Source organism: Chlorocebus sabaeus, chromosome 19 (genome assembly GCF_047675955.1).
Source record: "Chlorocebus sabaeus isolate Y175 chromosome 19, mChlSab1.0.hap1, whole genome shotgun sequence".
Lineage (NCBI taxonomy): Eukaryota > Metazoa > Chordata > Mammalia > Primates > Cercopithecidae > Chlorocebus > Chlorocebus sabaeus.
In genome coordinates, this window is record NC_132922.1 from 32,366,664 (window position 1) to 32,383,750 (window position 17,087).

General features: G+C 51.1%; 1 protein-coding gene across 1 annotated transcript; it reads left to right on the forward strand.

Moving 5' to 3' along the window:
• Window positions 1-235: 235 nt before the first annotated feature.
• Window positions 236-16,809, forward strand: LOC119627086 (uncharacterized). Its single transcript, XM_073007037.1, has 4 exons — window positions 236-260; window positions 3,492-3,533; window positions 7,309-15,876; window positions 16,640-16,809. The coding sequence occupies exons 3-4, from the start codon at window positions 15,183-15,185 to the stop codon at window positions 16,687-16,689; spliced, it is 744 nt and encodes a 247-aa protein (XP_072863138.1). The 5' UTR covers window positions 236-260; window positions 3,492-3,533; window positions 7,309-15,182; the 3' UTR covers window positions 16,690-16,809.
• Window positions 16,810-17,087: the final 278 nt, after the last annotated feature.

Consider the following 17,087-nt stretch of genomic DNA (forward strand, 5'->3'; position numbering starts at 1 on the left):
CACTTTTCCTCCTTGGATTAAGCATTGTGCATTTGAATATAAAATTAAAGGTAAATTCTGTGAATTAAGGTATTATTTTTCTATAGCTATCCTCTGTGCTAGGCTTTGGGGACTTTGACCTATGGTTCAATCGCTGTACCACCTTCTGGTTTTTTATCGTTGTCCAGAGAATAACAGATCTGTGTGAAGCGCACAGCAGAATCTGATTCTCACGATGTTTTCTTTTATATAATTTCAGGGAACAGCTTGGAATGAAAACGGTATGTACCATGAAATACTCACTTCCTGAGGGAAAAACTTGCTAGCTTCGGTGTATAGAAACCTGATTCTGTGTTCCTGCTGGGAAAGAGGCTTGGGGTTCTCATGAAAGTGATTTTGCCAGTATAGAATTCTGGCCCGAGAAGCTGTAGGGAGGTTTGTCAACCCAGAAGAAAGATGAGGGGATCATGTATGAAGCAGCGTGGGGTGGGAGAAAAGCCCATCATTCAGTTTCAGCTAAAGTAGGAGGAGCGGGTGAGTCACTCTCTCTAATGACTTATCCTGGTGTTTTTCTTTCTAAAGACTTGACGCTGGAGAATATAAGTGACGAGGAGACTCATCCAGGTAGGGAACTACGTGCCAGGAAAAACCCAATGGGAAAAGGTTCCCAGGAGCCTCCAGGTTATCCTTGCTGCTTGTGAGGAGGGGCTGAAGGAGGGGGTATGAAATCCGAAAGAAAATGGAAATATGTGTGAGGTCTGGCTTGTTGTTTCCAGAGTTTCTTGGCATCATGGTAAGAACTGTCTCCATGGGCTTTGGGGTTGCCGCGTTCATGAGAGATTCTCTTTGCAGTCCACCTGCTCTTTTCTGCCTGTGGAACATCAGAACCTTTGGTTTGGATTAGTCAGCACTCCTAGGGATTGTGCACAAGGGGTGTTGGCCTGAGCACTGGGTGTCATCTGTGATGAAGGGACTCTGGGGGACACAGCTCTCTCACAGGCATTTCCTGGAACCTAGAGAAACAGTTCTTCTGCTGTGTGCCAAGGGGAAATCAAGAGTCACCCTCTGAACTTTCAGGGCTTGTTAGTGCATGTTCATGTTTCTATCCTCACTGTGTGCTCCTGGTTTAAAGGGATCTCCTGGGGTGGATGGCGGAGTGAATATTCACGCTGGGCTCACTGGTAAAACTCCAGTCTCCTTTGAAGGGAGGAGGAATGTTTGACCTTGAGCATATTTCCAGCCTCCAGTTCCAACCCAGTCACAGATTTTGAGATGAGGTTTCTCTCTCCCCAGTTCTCTAATTTTTGGAGAAGCCAATAGTTCCTTCCCACAAAAGATAGTATCACACTATTTCCTATCTTCAAAACTTTGGCTTCGGTTTTGTTCTCTAAGTTGATATTCATCACTTAAGTTCTAGACTTTTTCTTTTTTTATTTTTTTTTCCTGAGACAAAGTCTCGCTGTCTCGCCCAGGCTGGAGTGCAGTGGTGTGATCTCAGCTCACTGCAAGCTCTGCCTCCCGGGTTCGCGCCATTCTTCTGCCTCAGCCTCCCGAGTAGCTGGGACTACAGGCGCCCACCACCACGCTTGGCTAATTTTTTTTGTATTTTTGATAGAGACAGGGTTTCACCATGTTGGCCAGGCTGGTCGTGAACTCTTGACATCAGGTCATCCGCCCACCTCCGCCTCCCAAAGTGCTGGAATTACAGGTGTGAGCCAGAGTGCTCAGCCAAAAAAATAATTTTTACGTAAGGTAGTTAACCAAAAATCACCCCCGTACTCATGAACATTTTTTCCTGAATTCATTCATTTCTACTGGTATACATTTCCTCACTTCAGTAGATAATATGTATTTGAACCTGAAAGCTTATCCTCATGGCAGAAAGTGTTCAGAGTCATGTCTCTCAGCTTCACTGGTGTAGGTAGAGCAGGCTGTGTGAGATTGGCCTGTTTGAATGAAGCCTGATTTTTAGGGAATCTCCTCAGGGAGAGTCACACAGGAGCTGCTGGAGCGCCTGATCACAGGGGTCCAAAAGGGTGTGTAGAAGTGGTTCCAGAAGAAGACTTACAAAGAGGAAATCATGACTATTTTTAATTGCAGCACTTTAACATTGAAGTTTTAAATGATCTCTATGAAAAAGACTGTGTGATTAATAGAATAGAGTAATTTGGGTAAAATTCAGTCCATTTCACCATAACATTGGCTTTTAATCAAGTAATAAATCCTTTAAAACAGATGCTAAATGTAGTACCAGCATAATTGGATCCTAGTGTACTGAAGTGGTCTTGAATACGTTAAGAAAATGCTGTTTGTTTTGAAGAGTTTGAAAACATTTGAGCAGGAGAAAGGCACTCTTCCACTGACCCTCAGTATGCATTTTAGACCCATTTGGAGTTGTCTGTTTTGTGTTGCTGCCTGATGCCTCTAGTACGAGGCCGACGCCCTCATGTCTCGTGTCTTTCCTGCTCCCCTTCTCTGCCATCCCTCTCCCACTCGGGAATAGCCCAGCATCAAGTCAGTTCATGCTTGTCAACCACCTCCATACACCACATCCAGCAAAGCTCCCTGAGTGACTCAGTCACCAACCACCAGTGCACTGATCTTTCCTCTGTGTCCTTCCAGTTTGTCCTGAGGATGGCCTGTTTTTAAGAGGCTCACCACAACGCAAAGATGAAGAAGAAGAGAAAGAAGATGCTAATGATAATAATGATGTCCAGGTAAGACTCCCCTTTTTTGTCTTTTACAGCAATGTTGCTTTCCTGATTGCTTGACTTCTCAGTTAATTTTGATATGAAAATCTGGCAATGCACATTCTGTACACTGTACACTATTCTCTTTGTGGGGCTGGAATTCAGTAGGCGTGTCTTCCCAACTGATACATGGTCTGCTAGGGTGCTTTTCAATGACAGCATCCAGTATGCCTGGAATGCTGAGGCATTTTCCACAATACCACTTTTCCTCCTTGGATTAAGCATTGTGCATTTGAATATAAAATTAAAGGTAAATTCTGTGAATTAAGGTATTGTTTTTCTATAAGTATCCTCTGTGCTAGGCTTTGGGGACTTTGACCTATGGTTCAATCACTGTAGCACCTTCTGGTTTTTTATCGTTGTCCAGAGAATAACAGATCTATGTGAAGCGCACAGCAGAATCTGATTCTCACGATGTTTTCTTTTATATAATTGCAGGGAACAGCTTGGAATGAAAATGGTATGTACCATGAAATAACTCACTTCCTGAGGGAAAAACTTGCTAGCTTCGGTGTATGGAAACCTGATTCCGGGTTCCTGCTGGGAAAGAGGCTTGGGGTTCTCCTGAAAGTGATTTTTCCAGTATAGAACTCTGGCCCGAGAAGCTGTAGGGAGGTTTGTCAACCCAGAAGAAAGATGAGGGGATCATGTATGAAGCAGCGTGGGGTGGGAGAAAAGCCCATCATTCAGTTTCAGCTAAAGTAGGAGGAGCGGGTGAGTCACTCTCTCTAATGACTTATCCTGGTGTTTTTCTTTCTAAAGACTTGACGCTGGAGAATATAAGTGACGAGGAGACTCATCCAGGTAGGGAACTACGTGCCAGGAAAAACCCAATGGGAAAAGGTTCCCAGGAGCCTCCAGGTTATCCTTGCTGCTTGTGAGGAGGGGCTGAAGGAGGGGGTATGAAATCCGAAAGAAAATGGAAATATGTGTGAGGTCTGGCTTGTTGTTTCCAGAGTTTCTTGGCATCATGGTAAGAACTGTCTCCATGGGCTTTGGGGTTGCCGCGTTCATGAGAGATTCTCTTTGCAGTCCACCTGCTCTTTTCTGCCTGTGGAACATCAGAACCTTTGGTTTGGATTAGTCAGCACTCCTAGGGATTGTGCACAAGGGGTGTTGGCCTGAGCACTGGGTGTCATCTGTGATGAAGGGACTCTGGGGGACACAGCTCTCTCACAGGCATTTCCTGGAACCTAGAGAAACAGTTCTTCTGCTGTGTGCCAAGGGGAAATCAAGAGTCACCCTCTGAACTTTCAGGGCTTGTTAGTGCATGTTCATGTTTCTATCCTCACTGTGTGCTCCTGGTTTAAAGGGATCTCCTGGGGTGGATGGCGGAGTGAATATTCACGCTGGGCTCACTGGTAAAACTCCAGTCTCCTTTGAAGGGAGGAGGAATGTTTGACCTTGAGCATATTTCCAGCCTCCAGTTCCAACCCAGTCACAGATTCTGAGATGAGGTTTCTCTCTCCCCAGTTCTCTAATTTTTGGAGAAGCCAATAGTTCCTTCCCACAAAAGATAGTATCACACTATTTCCTATCTTCAAAACTTTGGCTTCGGTTTTGTTCTCTAAGTTGATATTCATCACTTAAGTTCTAGACTTTTTCTTTTTTTATTTTTTTTTCCTGAGACAAAGTCTCGCTGTCTCGCCCAGGCTGGAGTGCAGTGGTGTGATCTCAGCTCACTGCAAGCTCTGCCTCCCGGGTTCGCGCCATTCTTCTGCCTCAGCCTCCCGAGTAGCTGGGACTACAGGCGCCCACCACCACGCTTGGCTAATTTTTTTGTATTTTTGATAGAGACAGGGTTTCACCATGTTGGTCAGGCTGGTCACGCACTCGTGACCTCAGGCAATTTGCACACCTCAGCCTCCCAAAGTCCTCAGATTATAAGCATGAGCCACTGTACCTTGCCAGAGTTACTTTTAATATAATTGTGTCTATCTCAAGTAATGGTGCTTTGAGTATTTTTGTCAGTGGTTTTGGAATAGCACCAGCACGCACTTCTGTGGAGTAGACTGATAGAAGGGGGCATATCTTTCATTATCATAAATAATGTCAAACTTTTTCCAAAATGATGACACCAATTCATGCTACTCTAACAGTATATATGAGTAGCCATTTCTCCAAATCTTCATGGACTCTTAGTTTATCTCTTTCTAAAAATTCCATCGCTGGTTAGTCTTTCATTTGTATAAAATATTACTGAAAATCTTTACCAAAAAGAAATGTTGTTTGACTCTAATGATGCAGCGCACTAGGTTTGTTTACACCGCCTCACCACAGACACGTAAGTAACACACTGCGCCGACATTCCAACAGTTACGACTTTACTAGACAAAGGGAAATTTTCAGCTTTGTTATAATCTTATGGGACAACTGTCATACATGTTGTCTGTCATTGACCAAAATGTCATTCTGCCACATATGACTGTAGTTAATAAGCAGGTGCTTAAGTTATAAGAATGAAAATCATAACGTATAAATTGAGTATATGGGCATTTCTGTATGTTGCCTCCTTCAAGTGTCACAATCAGTTTGAGAGAGAATTAGTTTTGTTATAGTCATTATATACATGAGGAATGTGAGTCTCAGCTAAAAGCTTAGAGTTTGCTCACTGCAGACTCCACCTCCTGGGTTCATGCCATTCTCTTGCCTCAGCCTCCTGAGTAGCTGGGACTACAGGCGCCTGCCACCACACCTGGCTAATTTTTTGTATTTTTAGTAGAGACGAGGTTTTACCGTGTTAGCCAGGATGGTCTCCATCTCCTGACCTCGTGATGTGCCCACCTCGGCCTCCCAAAGTGCTGGGATTACAGGGATGAGCCACTGCACCCGGCCTAAACTGGTTTTAAATAGAATTTTATATGAAGTTCTTTAGGCAATAAGTAAAAATGGAACGGAAACCTGATGACACAGAGCAGCCAGGACCACAGTTGTCTGTGGATGCAGAGTCTGTGGTGGAGCCTGGAATGCACCAAAGACCACGAGTCCCTGCGGGCAGTCAGTTTAGTGACAGCACCGCTCATTATCTGATCGGCAGGCACCCTAGTAGCACATGGAGAGAACAGGGAAGCCTAAGATGAGTCCGGGCCATGGAAGGTCTCCAGTGAGGGGATCGTGGAAGATGTGAAAAGCATCCTGGAGGGGGAGGTGGTCATGCAGCATAGCGGTCCTGTTTCCCTCACATGGAGACCACGTGGTGCCCTACAAGAGCAATCTGGTGGTGTGGTGGTGGGGAGGGGAGAGGGCCAGGGCCACAGACCTGTGCAGGGATTCAGAACCAGAGGGCTCCTCAGAACAGGCACAGGAGATGGTCTGTAAGGACCTGTCCCACTCCAGTGAGGGCATGAGGGGCAGAGAGGGAGGAAAGCAGCCCCACATAGGAGGACGCCCAGGGTGGGGAAGCAGGTCCTTGGAGAGCTAGGTTTCAGTCCAAGCAAGAAAGGGAAGAATGTTCCAGGGAGTGGCTGAGGCCCTGGGGCCTCCAGAGGGTTTGGAAAAAAGGTTTCAGCAGATGGGGTCAAAAAGGAGTATTCAGGGCCATGAAGGGGAGGTGACCTGAGCTTCTTGCAGCCCCTGATGCAAACAGGGGTGAAGGACATAGTGAGATGAGTCCTGAGTCTGAGGCAGAGAGCGGTGAGGAGGCTGTGAGTTTGGGAAAGGGAGGGAAGGGCCTGGCTGGGAGAAGGCAGAGTTCTGGGCCCTCTACAGTCCTTCCAGGGAAGGTCAGAGCCCAGAGAAGCCCAGGGCTCCCTCCTGACACCTGCACAAAGAGGTGTACCCCTGGTCAGGGGGGTGCTATGTAGACTGCTGTGGGTGAAGGAGCAGCTTCTCCTGGGCGTAGGACCCCAGGCACCTGCAGGATGCAGGGATCCAGGCTCCCTCAGATGCCTGCTGATGAGTTTCCTCTGAGGGGCTGTCAGCTGGCTTCCTGGGTACCCACAATATATGAGGCACTTGTTTTCAGTATGATGCACCTGGCACTGCCAAAATCATACCCACTTATGATAGGGACAATTACTATCCCCATTTTAGAACTAGGAAAACTGAGGCACTGAGCAGTTAATCAACTTGCCCCAGGCAAGATAAGCAGTCAGTGTAGAGCTGGGGTCTCAACACAGGTGGCTCCCTCCACACTGTGGGCTTATAGCCACTGGCTGTCCCACTGCCCTTGTCCAGCCTTGGCTGTCTGGGGTGGCAGTTTGTGCCTTTGGGCTACAGTTGAACTACCAGTTGCCTCTTCCAGGCTGGCTCCCATACCTCTCCCAGCAGCAGCTTCTTACATCCCAGAAGCTGATAATGGTGTGGTAAACGGGCCTTGGAGAATGGAGGCAAGGGTGTGGTGCTCAGGACTTCTAGGTCCCAACATAGGCTGTGTTGTAACAGAGGCCCTCCCCTTGTAACAGAGGCACCTCTGTCCCTGGCTGTTGAGTTCCCGCATCTCTGATTTCTCCTCAGCCTGGACTGCAGAGGCGGGAGCCCAGGAGATGCTGGTGTGGAGGCTGTTTAGTGGGATGATGTCATAGTGCACAAAGCTGGGAGCCTGCTCTCACTGAAAAGGGATTGTCTCTCCTTCATCCAGGGTGAAGCCCTCCCAGGAGCTGACCAGGGAGCTGACCCAAAGGGCAGGCCACCGCGTGCTGCAGGAACATCTGAGGGAGGCTCAAGCTCTGCCGTCAGGCGTTTTCCCAGGCTTGGCGTAAAGAAGTGATGGAGACTTTCGTGTGATTCCTAGGCTCCCCTCCTGGACAGCACCAGGAATGTGCCTTTGAGGTGGCTGGGCTTCAGGCCAGCCTGAGGGCGTGCTTGGGTGACTGGAGAATGCAGCTATTTGCTGGGAAGATCTTAAGGAGAAAACCAGAACCTTTCCCTCTCCCGAGCTCTCATCCTTGGGGGAGCCCTGTCATCCTCAGTCAAAAGACATAGTCATCCACAGTCAAAAGAACCTGCATCGGGTTTCACCTTTTGCCTTCTTTCCTGCCACCCAGAGTGGTGAGGGGGCAGACCTGGCTGAGCAGAGCCACACCCAGCCACACCCCATGGGTCAATCACTGGAGCTTCTGAAACCTGCTGCAGCTGGGTTCCTTCCTTCCCCCAGCCCAAGTTCCTGCCCCCAGCTTTGTCCCTGGAGGCCTCAATCCTGCTCTCTACATTCTGAGGGGAACTCTTGGCCCCGGCAGACAGTAAAACTCCAAGGCCACCTCCCACCCACCCCCAGCACTGGGTTTGGCCTTTACCACCCAGGACCTGGTGCTTCTAGGCCTGGCATTTCCCCTTTGGCAAGAGAGTGAGAAGAGATAAAACTGTGCTCCAGGAACAAAAAGTGCCATTCCGACTTGAAATAAAGAGTCTGAGCGCATTGATTCAGGTGCAGAGGTGGCTGATCAGATCTGACCCAATGAGGGGCTCAGGGCTTCCACTCAATGACATCGATGGCGATCTGGGTCGCCTGTCATAAGGTCTTGCCCTCGTAAGCCTTGTTGTAAGAGTCCTCCTCAGGGACACGGAAGGTGTGCACGTGGGCCTGCCTGCAGGACCTTGCAGTCCTCGGGGGCCTCTGGCAGCATGGTGAGGGCCTTGGTGGCCTTCAGGCACACCCTGCCCATGGGTGAGTACAGCAGCTCCAGGAGCAGGCTAATGGCTTGTGCATCCAGGGCCACGTACTTCCCAGCAGGCCACCAACACAGGGCATTGCTAACAGCCTGAGTGGGCCTCTTTTCACCCCCTCACAACCTAGCCCTCAAGGGGAGGTGCCACCCTGTCCCCACCCTGCGGTCTTGCCACAGCAAGACGCTGAGGCAAGAGCTGGGCTTTCCCATCTCAGCGCTCTTTTGGGCCAGGTGATTTTCAACTTGGAGCCAAAGCTCTCCTACTGCGACCTTTGGGTCTGGAGCAGCAAACAGAGCAAAGCCTTGTCCTCAGGAGCTCCACTTGGGGATGACAGAAAGTGATGGCAAGGATGGCGGTCACAGTGGACACAGGAGGATGCGGGGAGGCCGGGGAGGCCGCAGTTTCAGAGAGAAAGCTCTCTCCTGGAAAGCCACTCTCCAGGTCCCACGGAAAGGAACTTCTGTGCAAACCTAAGAAGGATGGGCTGGGATAGGGCCTGGGAACACGCATTTCCACAGACCACCCGGGGTCTGGTTCAGGGGCCACACTTGGAGAAATACTCACCCAGGCCTCTAATGAGACTCTCAGAAGAAAGAGAAGCCAGGACTTAGGGAAGGCAAGAGGGCCCCCCCAGCAAGGGGACATGGCCATGGCCAAGGCAGGAACTCTGGGGGTCAGTGACCGGCACATCCTCACAATGAGGGGCCCAGTGTGGGAACACTCCCCCCAACCACAGCAAGCTCTGAGTCTTTGTGCTCCCCCAGTTTTGAGGCCAGGATGTAGACTGTGATCCTGTGTGGCCTGGGGTGAGAGACAAGACACTGCGCCTCCGTGTCCTCACCTGTGAATGCAGACATTGCCTCCCTGGAGGGTTTTCTAAATGTGAGGTTTGGAGACAATGCCTGGCACACAGGAGGCTCTCAGTGACCGCTGGGTGTCAGAATCATCATCAGTGCTTCTCCTGTTCTCACCTTCCTCATGGGGAGGAGGTGCCAGACCCTCTCCTGCATCCTCCTGCAGGCAGGGGCCAGCGGGTCCAGGATGAGCTCCCGGAGCTGCTCCTTCCTCTGCAGCTTCCACACCAGTGAGCAGATCAGACCCTTGCTGATGATACTGTGGGACCCTGCAAGACAGGAAAGGGCACTGAGGGTGGACGGGCCACACCCCCTCCCATGCTGGTTGGCCTCAGGGCTCAGGAAGGATTTTGCAGAGCAACTGGGTGGGTTTGAAAAGAGAACTTGCAAGTTCCCTGTCACCCCCTGAAGCTGCCTGGCCAGGGGCCTGAGAAGCCAGCAGGAGGCTGTGGGTGAAGCCATGTCAGGGACTGAGAGGGCAGGTGCAGAGGACCCAGGAAGGGCCAGCTTTTGGTCGCTGGCATCTCAGGGAGCATCTGCCATAGCAGGGCACAGTGGCCTGAGAGGCAGCAGCCACCCCGGGAGATCTGGCAGCTCACTGCCGTGGGGTCCAGGCACACCAGGAGACCCTCCACTCTTCCCTACCACTGCCCCAGAGTAGGGGAGCCAAGAAAGCTCCCCCTTCCCATCCAAAATATTTCAAAGGGGTTGGGGACTCATGCCTGGTCAGACCAGCCCTTGAGAAGAGCTTGGGTTCGACTCTGAGATGAAGACCTAGAGTGCAGGCCAGTGTCTCACACACCAAAAAGAGCTGTGCCCCAACTAAGGGCGACGGGAAGCCATAGGCTCTGGCCAAGGGGTCTTGAAGGGACCTGGGGCTCTGTGGGAAGGGGGTCTCCACATGGCACAGCTGGGGTGCAGGTACTGGGAGAAGTACAATGAGGCAAGCCTCGCCCATAGACAGGCCCCACCTGGCTCCTCCCAGCTGGAGCTGGAAGCCAGAGGGGTGAGGAGTTTCACTGTCCCAGCCTGAGCAAAGGACAATTCCGAGCTCGGGGGCACAGGAGTGTGCTCAGCAGGACTGGGTGGACAGGCCCTTTGTTGGGAAGGTGAAGAGTACGGCCTTCCAGGAGCAGGTGCCTGAGGCTTCCAGACAGGCTTGTTTGGGAGGTGGCCATAGGAGATGTCTGTTTTCCGGGGCAGGAATTGGAGGGGGCGCCCAGGCTGGAGAGATTGAGCCAGGGTGTCACAAGGCTTTGAAACTTCCCATATGAAAGCCTGGCTGTTGGAGAGCGTGGGTTTGGAACTTGAGGCTAGGGCGTTCTGTTCAGTCCGGTGCCAGCCACAGTCTTCGGATGGGCAGAGCAATGATCGGGTGAGGGTGTAAAAGAAAAGTACTGAGGAAAGAGAAGAGGAAAACTGGCTTTAACAACAGTCTAGGCTGGGTGCGGTGGCTCACACCTGTAATCCCAGCACTTTGGGAGGCCGAGGTGGGTGGATCACCTGAGCTCAGGAGTTTGACACCAGCCTGGTCAACAGATGGTGAAACCCTGTCTCTACTAAAAATACAAAAATTAGCCGTGCGTGGTGATGGATGCCTGGAATCCCAGCCACTTTAGGGGCTGAGGCAGGAGAATCGCCTCAGGCGAAGCGGGAGGCAGAGGTTGCAGTGAGTTGAGATAACACCACTGCACTCCAGCCTGGGCTACAGAGTGAGACTCCGTCTCTTAAAAAAAAACAAATATAATCTGTACTGTGGAGGCCCTGGGCAGGTGTCACGAACTCTGAGCACGGACTGTTCCCTCTGTTGGGAGCTTCTTCCCTTCATCCCTCCTGGTTAACTGGACTCCGCATAAAGGTCATTTCTTCCAAGATCCTGTCCCTGACTCTCCAATCCAGGATATGTTTATTGTCTGAGAGCGCCCAATTCCTGCTACCAATTGTCATTTCTATTCACAACATTTCTTTCATTTTTTTTTTTTTTTCAGAGTCCGGGTCTCACTCTGTCACCCAGGCTGGAGTGCAGTGGTGCAATCACAGCTCGTTGCCACCTCCACCTCCTGGGCATAAGCGATCCTCCCCACTCAGCCTCCCAAATAGCTGGGACCACAGACGTGCACTGCCATGCCAGGCTAACTTTTAATTTTTTTTTTTCCCCGATTCAGAGTCTTGCTCTGTCGCCCAGGCTGGAGAGCAGTGGTGTGATCTTGGCTCACTGCAACCTCTGTCTCCTGGGTTCCAGCAATTCTCCTGCCTCATCCTCCTGAGTAGCTGGGATTACAGGCACACACCACCATGCCCGGCTAGTTTTTTTCTTCATTTTTCGTTGAGATGGGGTTTCAGTATGTTGGCCAGGCTGGTCTCGAACTCTTGACCTCATGATCCACCCGCTTCTGCCTCCCAAAGTGCTCACAGGCTCTGTGCTTTTTTGTTTGTTTGTTTGTTTTGAAACAAGGTCTTGCTCTGTGGCCCAGGCTGGAGTGCAGTGGTGCAGTCTTGGCTTACTGCAGCCTCTACCTCCCAGGTTCAAGTGATTCTTGTACATTGGACTCCGGAGTAGCTAGAGTTACAGATGTGTGCTACCATACTCAGCTAATTTTTGTATTTTTAGTAGAGATGGGGTTTCGTCATGTTGGACAGGCTGTTCTTGAACTCCTGATCTCAGTGATCTGCCCACCTCAGCCTCCCAAAGTGCTGGTGTGAGCCATCGTGCCTGGTCCCAGTTGTGTTCTTGCGGGGGAGATGGGACAGAGAGGATGAGAGGGTGTCTGAGCCTTTCCCGCACTGATGGAGCCTGTGTCATCTGCCTTTTGTGGACAGGATAGTGATCTCTCACACCAAAGCCTCAGACCCCTCCCACCCTGTGACCTTTGTGACCAGCTCCACCTATGCAGCAGACAAGGGGGTGAGCCTGCGGGTCCCCACCCATTTCTCCCCGCCTTTGCCTGGGCTTGTCCTGAAGCCTGCTCATGGGAACAGCTAGAAAGAACCATGCACTGCCAGTCTGAGTTTATTTTGTTTTTTTTACTTAGAAAGATACAGACTGGGTGTTGTCATGTTGCCCAGACTGGTCTCGAACTCCTGGGCTCAAGGGATCCTCCTGCCTCGGCCTCCCAAAATGCTGGGCTTACAGGCATGCACCACCACATCTGGCCGCAGCTAGTCTGTTTTCAGAGATGGTCTTTGGGTTAATGACAATTCTCTCTCTCTGCTTAGTTGCCAGGCAGTGTGGCTTTCTGAATCCAAGGAGGCTGGGCTGAGGGAGATGGGATTTATTTGCTCAGTTTGGACTCAGCATTTGTTGCACTCGATTTAATAGACTCATAAAATGTCAAAGGTTTACGGGAGCTTAGAGTTCATCTGGCCCAAACCTGGCTGATCAGAATCTCCAGGGGAAGTTTTTATGAAATGCCAGATTTCTGCGTTCTGAGATCCTGATTTAGTAACTCCAGGGTTGGAATCTGAGTTTTTCTTTTTTTCCTTTTTTTTTTTATAGAGGCAAGGTCTTGCTCTGTTGCCCTGGCTGGGGTACAGTGGTGCGATCACAGCTCACTGCAGCCTTGAATTCCTGGGCAGAAGCGATCCTTCTGCCTCAGCCTTCCAAGTAGTTGGGACTCCAAGTGTGCACAACTGCACCCGGCTAATTTTAAATTTTTTTGTAGAGATGGGATCTCGCTATGTTGCTCAGGCCGATCTCAAACTCTTGAGCTCAAGCGATCCTCCTGCCCTGGCCTCCCAAAGTGCTGGGATTACAGGCATGAACCACTGTGCCTGGCTGACACTAGCTTTTTTTTTTTTTTTTTGAGATAGAGTCTTGCTCTGTTGCCCAGGCTGGAGTGCAATGGCCCAATCTCGGCTCACTTCAACCTCCACCTCATGGGTTCATGCAATTCTCCTGCCTCAGCCTCCCAATTAGCTGGGATTACAGGCGCTCACCACTACACCTGGCTAATTTTTGTCATTTTTAGTAGAGACAGGGTTTTGCCATGTTGGCCAGGCTGGTCGCAAACATCTGACTTCAGGTGATTTGCCCACATCAGCCTCCCAAAGTGCTGGGATTAGAAGCATGAGCCACCATGTCCGGCCAGCATTCTTACTAGAAAGAAGTGTGTTCAGGAGGCATTAGAAACTAGCCAGTTGGACACAGAAGCCTTTGCTGCTCAGGTCTCAGCACCGCTTTGCTGAAGTTTGGGGTGGTCCTATGCAGTCATCTCTGCCCTCCTCCTAGGAAGGACTCTTCCAGACCCTCTTCAGCCCACAGTGCTGCCTCGTGAAAGCTGCCTCAAGATTCTCTGTGACGGCTGGGCATGGTGGCTGACGCCTGTAATCCCAGCACTTTGGGAGGCCGAGGTGGGTGGGTCACAAGTCAAGAGTCCAAGTCCAGCCTGACCACCATGGTGAAACTTCATCTCTACTAAAAAAAAAAAAAAAAAAAAAAAAAAAATTAGGTGAAACATGGTGAAACCTCATCTCTACTAAGAAAATACAAAAATTAGCTGGATGTGGTGGCATGTGCCTGTAATCCTAGCTTCTTAGGAAGCTGAAGCAGGAGAATTGCTTGAAGTGGGGAGGCGGAGCTTGCAGTGAGCCAAGATCATGCCATTGCACTCGAACCTGGGTGACAGGGCGAGACTCCATCTCAAAAAAATAAGAAAAATAAAAAAGTGAAATTAGTTGGTTATGGTTGTGTTTGCCTGTAGTCCCAGCTACTTGGGAGGCTGAGGTGGGAGGATTGTTTGAGTCCAGTAGGTCAAAGCTGCAGTCCTCCTTGATTGTACCACTGTACGCCCACCTGGGGGACAGAGTGAGACCTTGTTTCAAAAAAGAACCCTTGCAGTGATGGAAATGCCCCATATCTGCACTGTCTGCAATGGTAGCCACTAGCTACATGTGGCTATTGAGGTCTTGATATATGACTAGGATAACTTAATAAATGTATTTAGTTTAATTAAGTAAAATAACTAAATAAATTTATTTCGTTTAATTAAAAAAAATTTTTTTTTGAGACAGCCTCACTCTGTTGCCCAGGCTGGAGTGCAGTGGCGTAATCACAGCTCACTGCTCAACCTCCTGGGCTCAAATGATCCTCCCTCCTCAGCCCCCCAAGTAGCTGGAACCACAGGCATGCGCCACCACACCTGGCTAATATTTAGACTTTTTGTAGAGACTGGGTCTCACTGTGTTGTCTAGGCTGGTCTTGAACTCCTGGGCTCATCCTCCTGCTTCGACCTCCCAAAGTGCTGGGATTACAGACCTGAGCTGCCATGCCCAGCCTGGTTTAATTTCACTTTACATACATACACACATGCATTTATTTATTTATTTAAGATAGGGTCTCGCTCTGTCACCCAGGCTGGAGTGCAGTGAAATTCTTTCTTCTGAGGAGGCAAGAATTGAGATTGTTACAGATGTGTATGGATTCACCACCGGGAACTTGGATACCTTCCACTGGTAACAGGTCGAGGATGCTAGGTGAAAATCTATGGAAGCCGCATGCTTTTTACAAATGTGGTGGTTCTCATGTCCAGCCACAGCCATTGCACCTGTGTGAACGTCCCCTTGATAAACCTATGTCTTTTTTACTGTCTCCAGATCTCTTCCTCTACCCTTCCACACGGTGCCTTCCCTACTGCAGTAAAGTGGGGTCCCGCAGGGCACCCTTTCCCTGAAAAAAAAATTTTTTTTTGAGATAGTCTTGCTCTGTTGCCCAGGCTAGAGGGCATTGGTGTGACCTTGGCTCATTGCAACCTTTGCCTCCCAGATTCAAGCGATTCTCCAGCCTCAGTCTCCCGAGTAGCTGGGATTAAAGGCGTCTGATACCATGTCCGGGTCCTTTTTTTTTTTTTGTATTTTTAGTAGAGACGGGGGTTTCGCCATGTTGGCCAGGCTGGTCTCGAACTCCTGGCCTCAAGTGATCCACCCACCTCAGCGTCCCAAAGTGCTGGGATTACAGGCTTGAGCCACTGAACTTGGCCTCTCTCTCTGTGTCTTCATGTGTCTTCAACGCCAAGAGGGAGCCTCTGGCCCCTTAGGGTCGGGGTCCCAGAGGCCCATGGTCAAGGCTATGGCCGCCTCCCAAGGAGGTGCATCCCTGCAAGAGGCTGCATCCAACAGTCAAGGAAGAGGCTCCGATGGGGCCCGCTGGGGAAAGCAAGTGGAGGTGCCCCTTGAAGAAATGGGGATCCCATCAATCTCAGGGGTTCTGTCCTGGTCTGCCGCCCTGGATCATCCACCCTCTGCTGGGATGGGGAGCAGACGACGCCCTTCTTGGCTGGCGCTGAGGGTGGGGGAGTCACGCTTCCCCAAAGGCCTAGCGGGGGTTCCAGTCACAGGCCCCACTGGGCAGCGCCTGGCGCCGCCCCGCCTCTCCAGCTTTGGCACTCGCCCTCAACAAAGATGGCGCGGACGACCTCATGCGCGTCACTCGACCCTCCCGCATGACTCCTCCAGCGCCGCGCTTATCCCCGCACACCGCGGCCGAGAGGGGGAGCAGGAAGCATGGACTGGCGGGCGGCTGTGGCCCGGGAGGCTCTCGGGCCGCTGTTGTGTGGCTGCGCGCTGGCGCTGCCGGGCGGGATGCTGTACCCCCGGGAGAGCCCGTCGCAAGAGCGCCAGGAGCTGGACGGCCTCTGGAGCTTCCGCGGCGACTTCTCCGACAACCGACGCAGGGGCTTCGAGGAGCAGAGGTACCGGTGACCGTTGCGGGAGGCGCGGGCTCAGGGCAGGGCCGGGAGGCGCCCGGAAGCCCGGCGGTGGGAATGGGGTGAGCCCCGGCGCCCTGCAGTCTCCTTCACCTGAGCGCCCCGGAGGAGGTTAAAGGTCAACGGGGTTGGGGGCGAGGGGTTGGAGGACGGGGGAACTAAGGGGACCCGGGAGGGCCCGGGAGGAGGAGGAAGCGCTCCTGTTGAGCCCCGTCGAGGCGAAGGCTGAGCCTGGGCAGTGTCCTTTGTAATGAATGTTTACTTCTAATTTTTGAAACGTTTTTGAGAGTGGGTTTGGTCCTGCCGCCCAGGTTGGAGCGGAGTGACGCAAACCTAACTTCTGAGCTCAAGCGATACTCCCGCCCCAGCCTTGCAAGTTAGCTGGGGCCACCGTGCCTGGCTAATTAAAATAAAAACAAAAACAAAACTTGGTCTGGCTCGGTGGCTCACGCCTGTAATCTCAGCACTTTGGGAGGCCGAGGTGGGCCAATCGCCTGGGGCCAGGAGTTCACGACCAGCCTGGCCAACGTAGTGAAACCCCGTCTCACTAAAAATACAAAAATTAGCTGGGCGTGGTGGCGAACGCCTGTAATCCTAGCTAGTTGGGAGGCTGAGGCAGGAGAATTGCTTGAACCAGAGAGGCGGAGGGCCGAGATTAGGCCACTGCACTCTAGCCTGGGCGACAGAGTCAGACTCTGTCTCAAAACAAAAACACAGTTAAGTTTTTTGTTTTGTTTTGTTTTTTAAGATACTGGGTCTGACTACGTTAACCAGCCTGGTCTGGAACTCCTAGCCTGAAGCCATCCTCCCACGTTGACCTCCCACAGCGCTGATTACAGTCATGAGCCACCAGACACTCCTCAGGCCTGAGCGGCAGGCGCTGCCCAGAGCTGGGTCCGGGATTGGGAGGAGGGGACAGTTTGGACATTCTGAGGTCAGCTCTGCGCAGGTAGGAAGGTGCCTTGGTTTTCAAGGTTCAGATAGAGGACAGAATGTGACATCAGGCTGAGGACGCCACTACTGTTCCGCTCCTGACTTGGAAGTGGTCAGCAGAGAAGTGGGATCCAGTGAGGTCTGGTCCGCGTTTGTCTGGTCTACATCCTTTTTCTTTTTCTTTTTTTTTTTTTTTTTGAGACGGAGTCTTGCTCTGTCACCCAGGCTGGAGTGCAATGGCACGATCTTGGCTCAGTGCAGCC

Excerpts from the sequence above, each read along its gene's own strand:
- LOC119627086 (XM_073007037.1), top strand. The coding sequence starts at position 15,183 with ATGTGTCTTCAACGCCAAGAGGGAGCCTCTGGCCCCTTAGGGTCGGGG. Across the intron at positions 15,877-16,639 it reads AGGGGCTTCGAGGAGCAGAG|ATACTGGGTCTGACTACGTT; the intron begins GTACCGGTGACC and ends TTGTTTTTTAAG.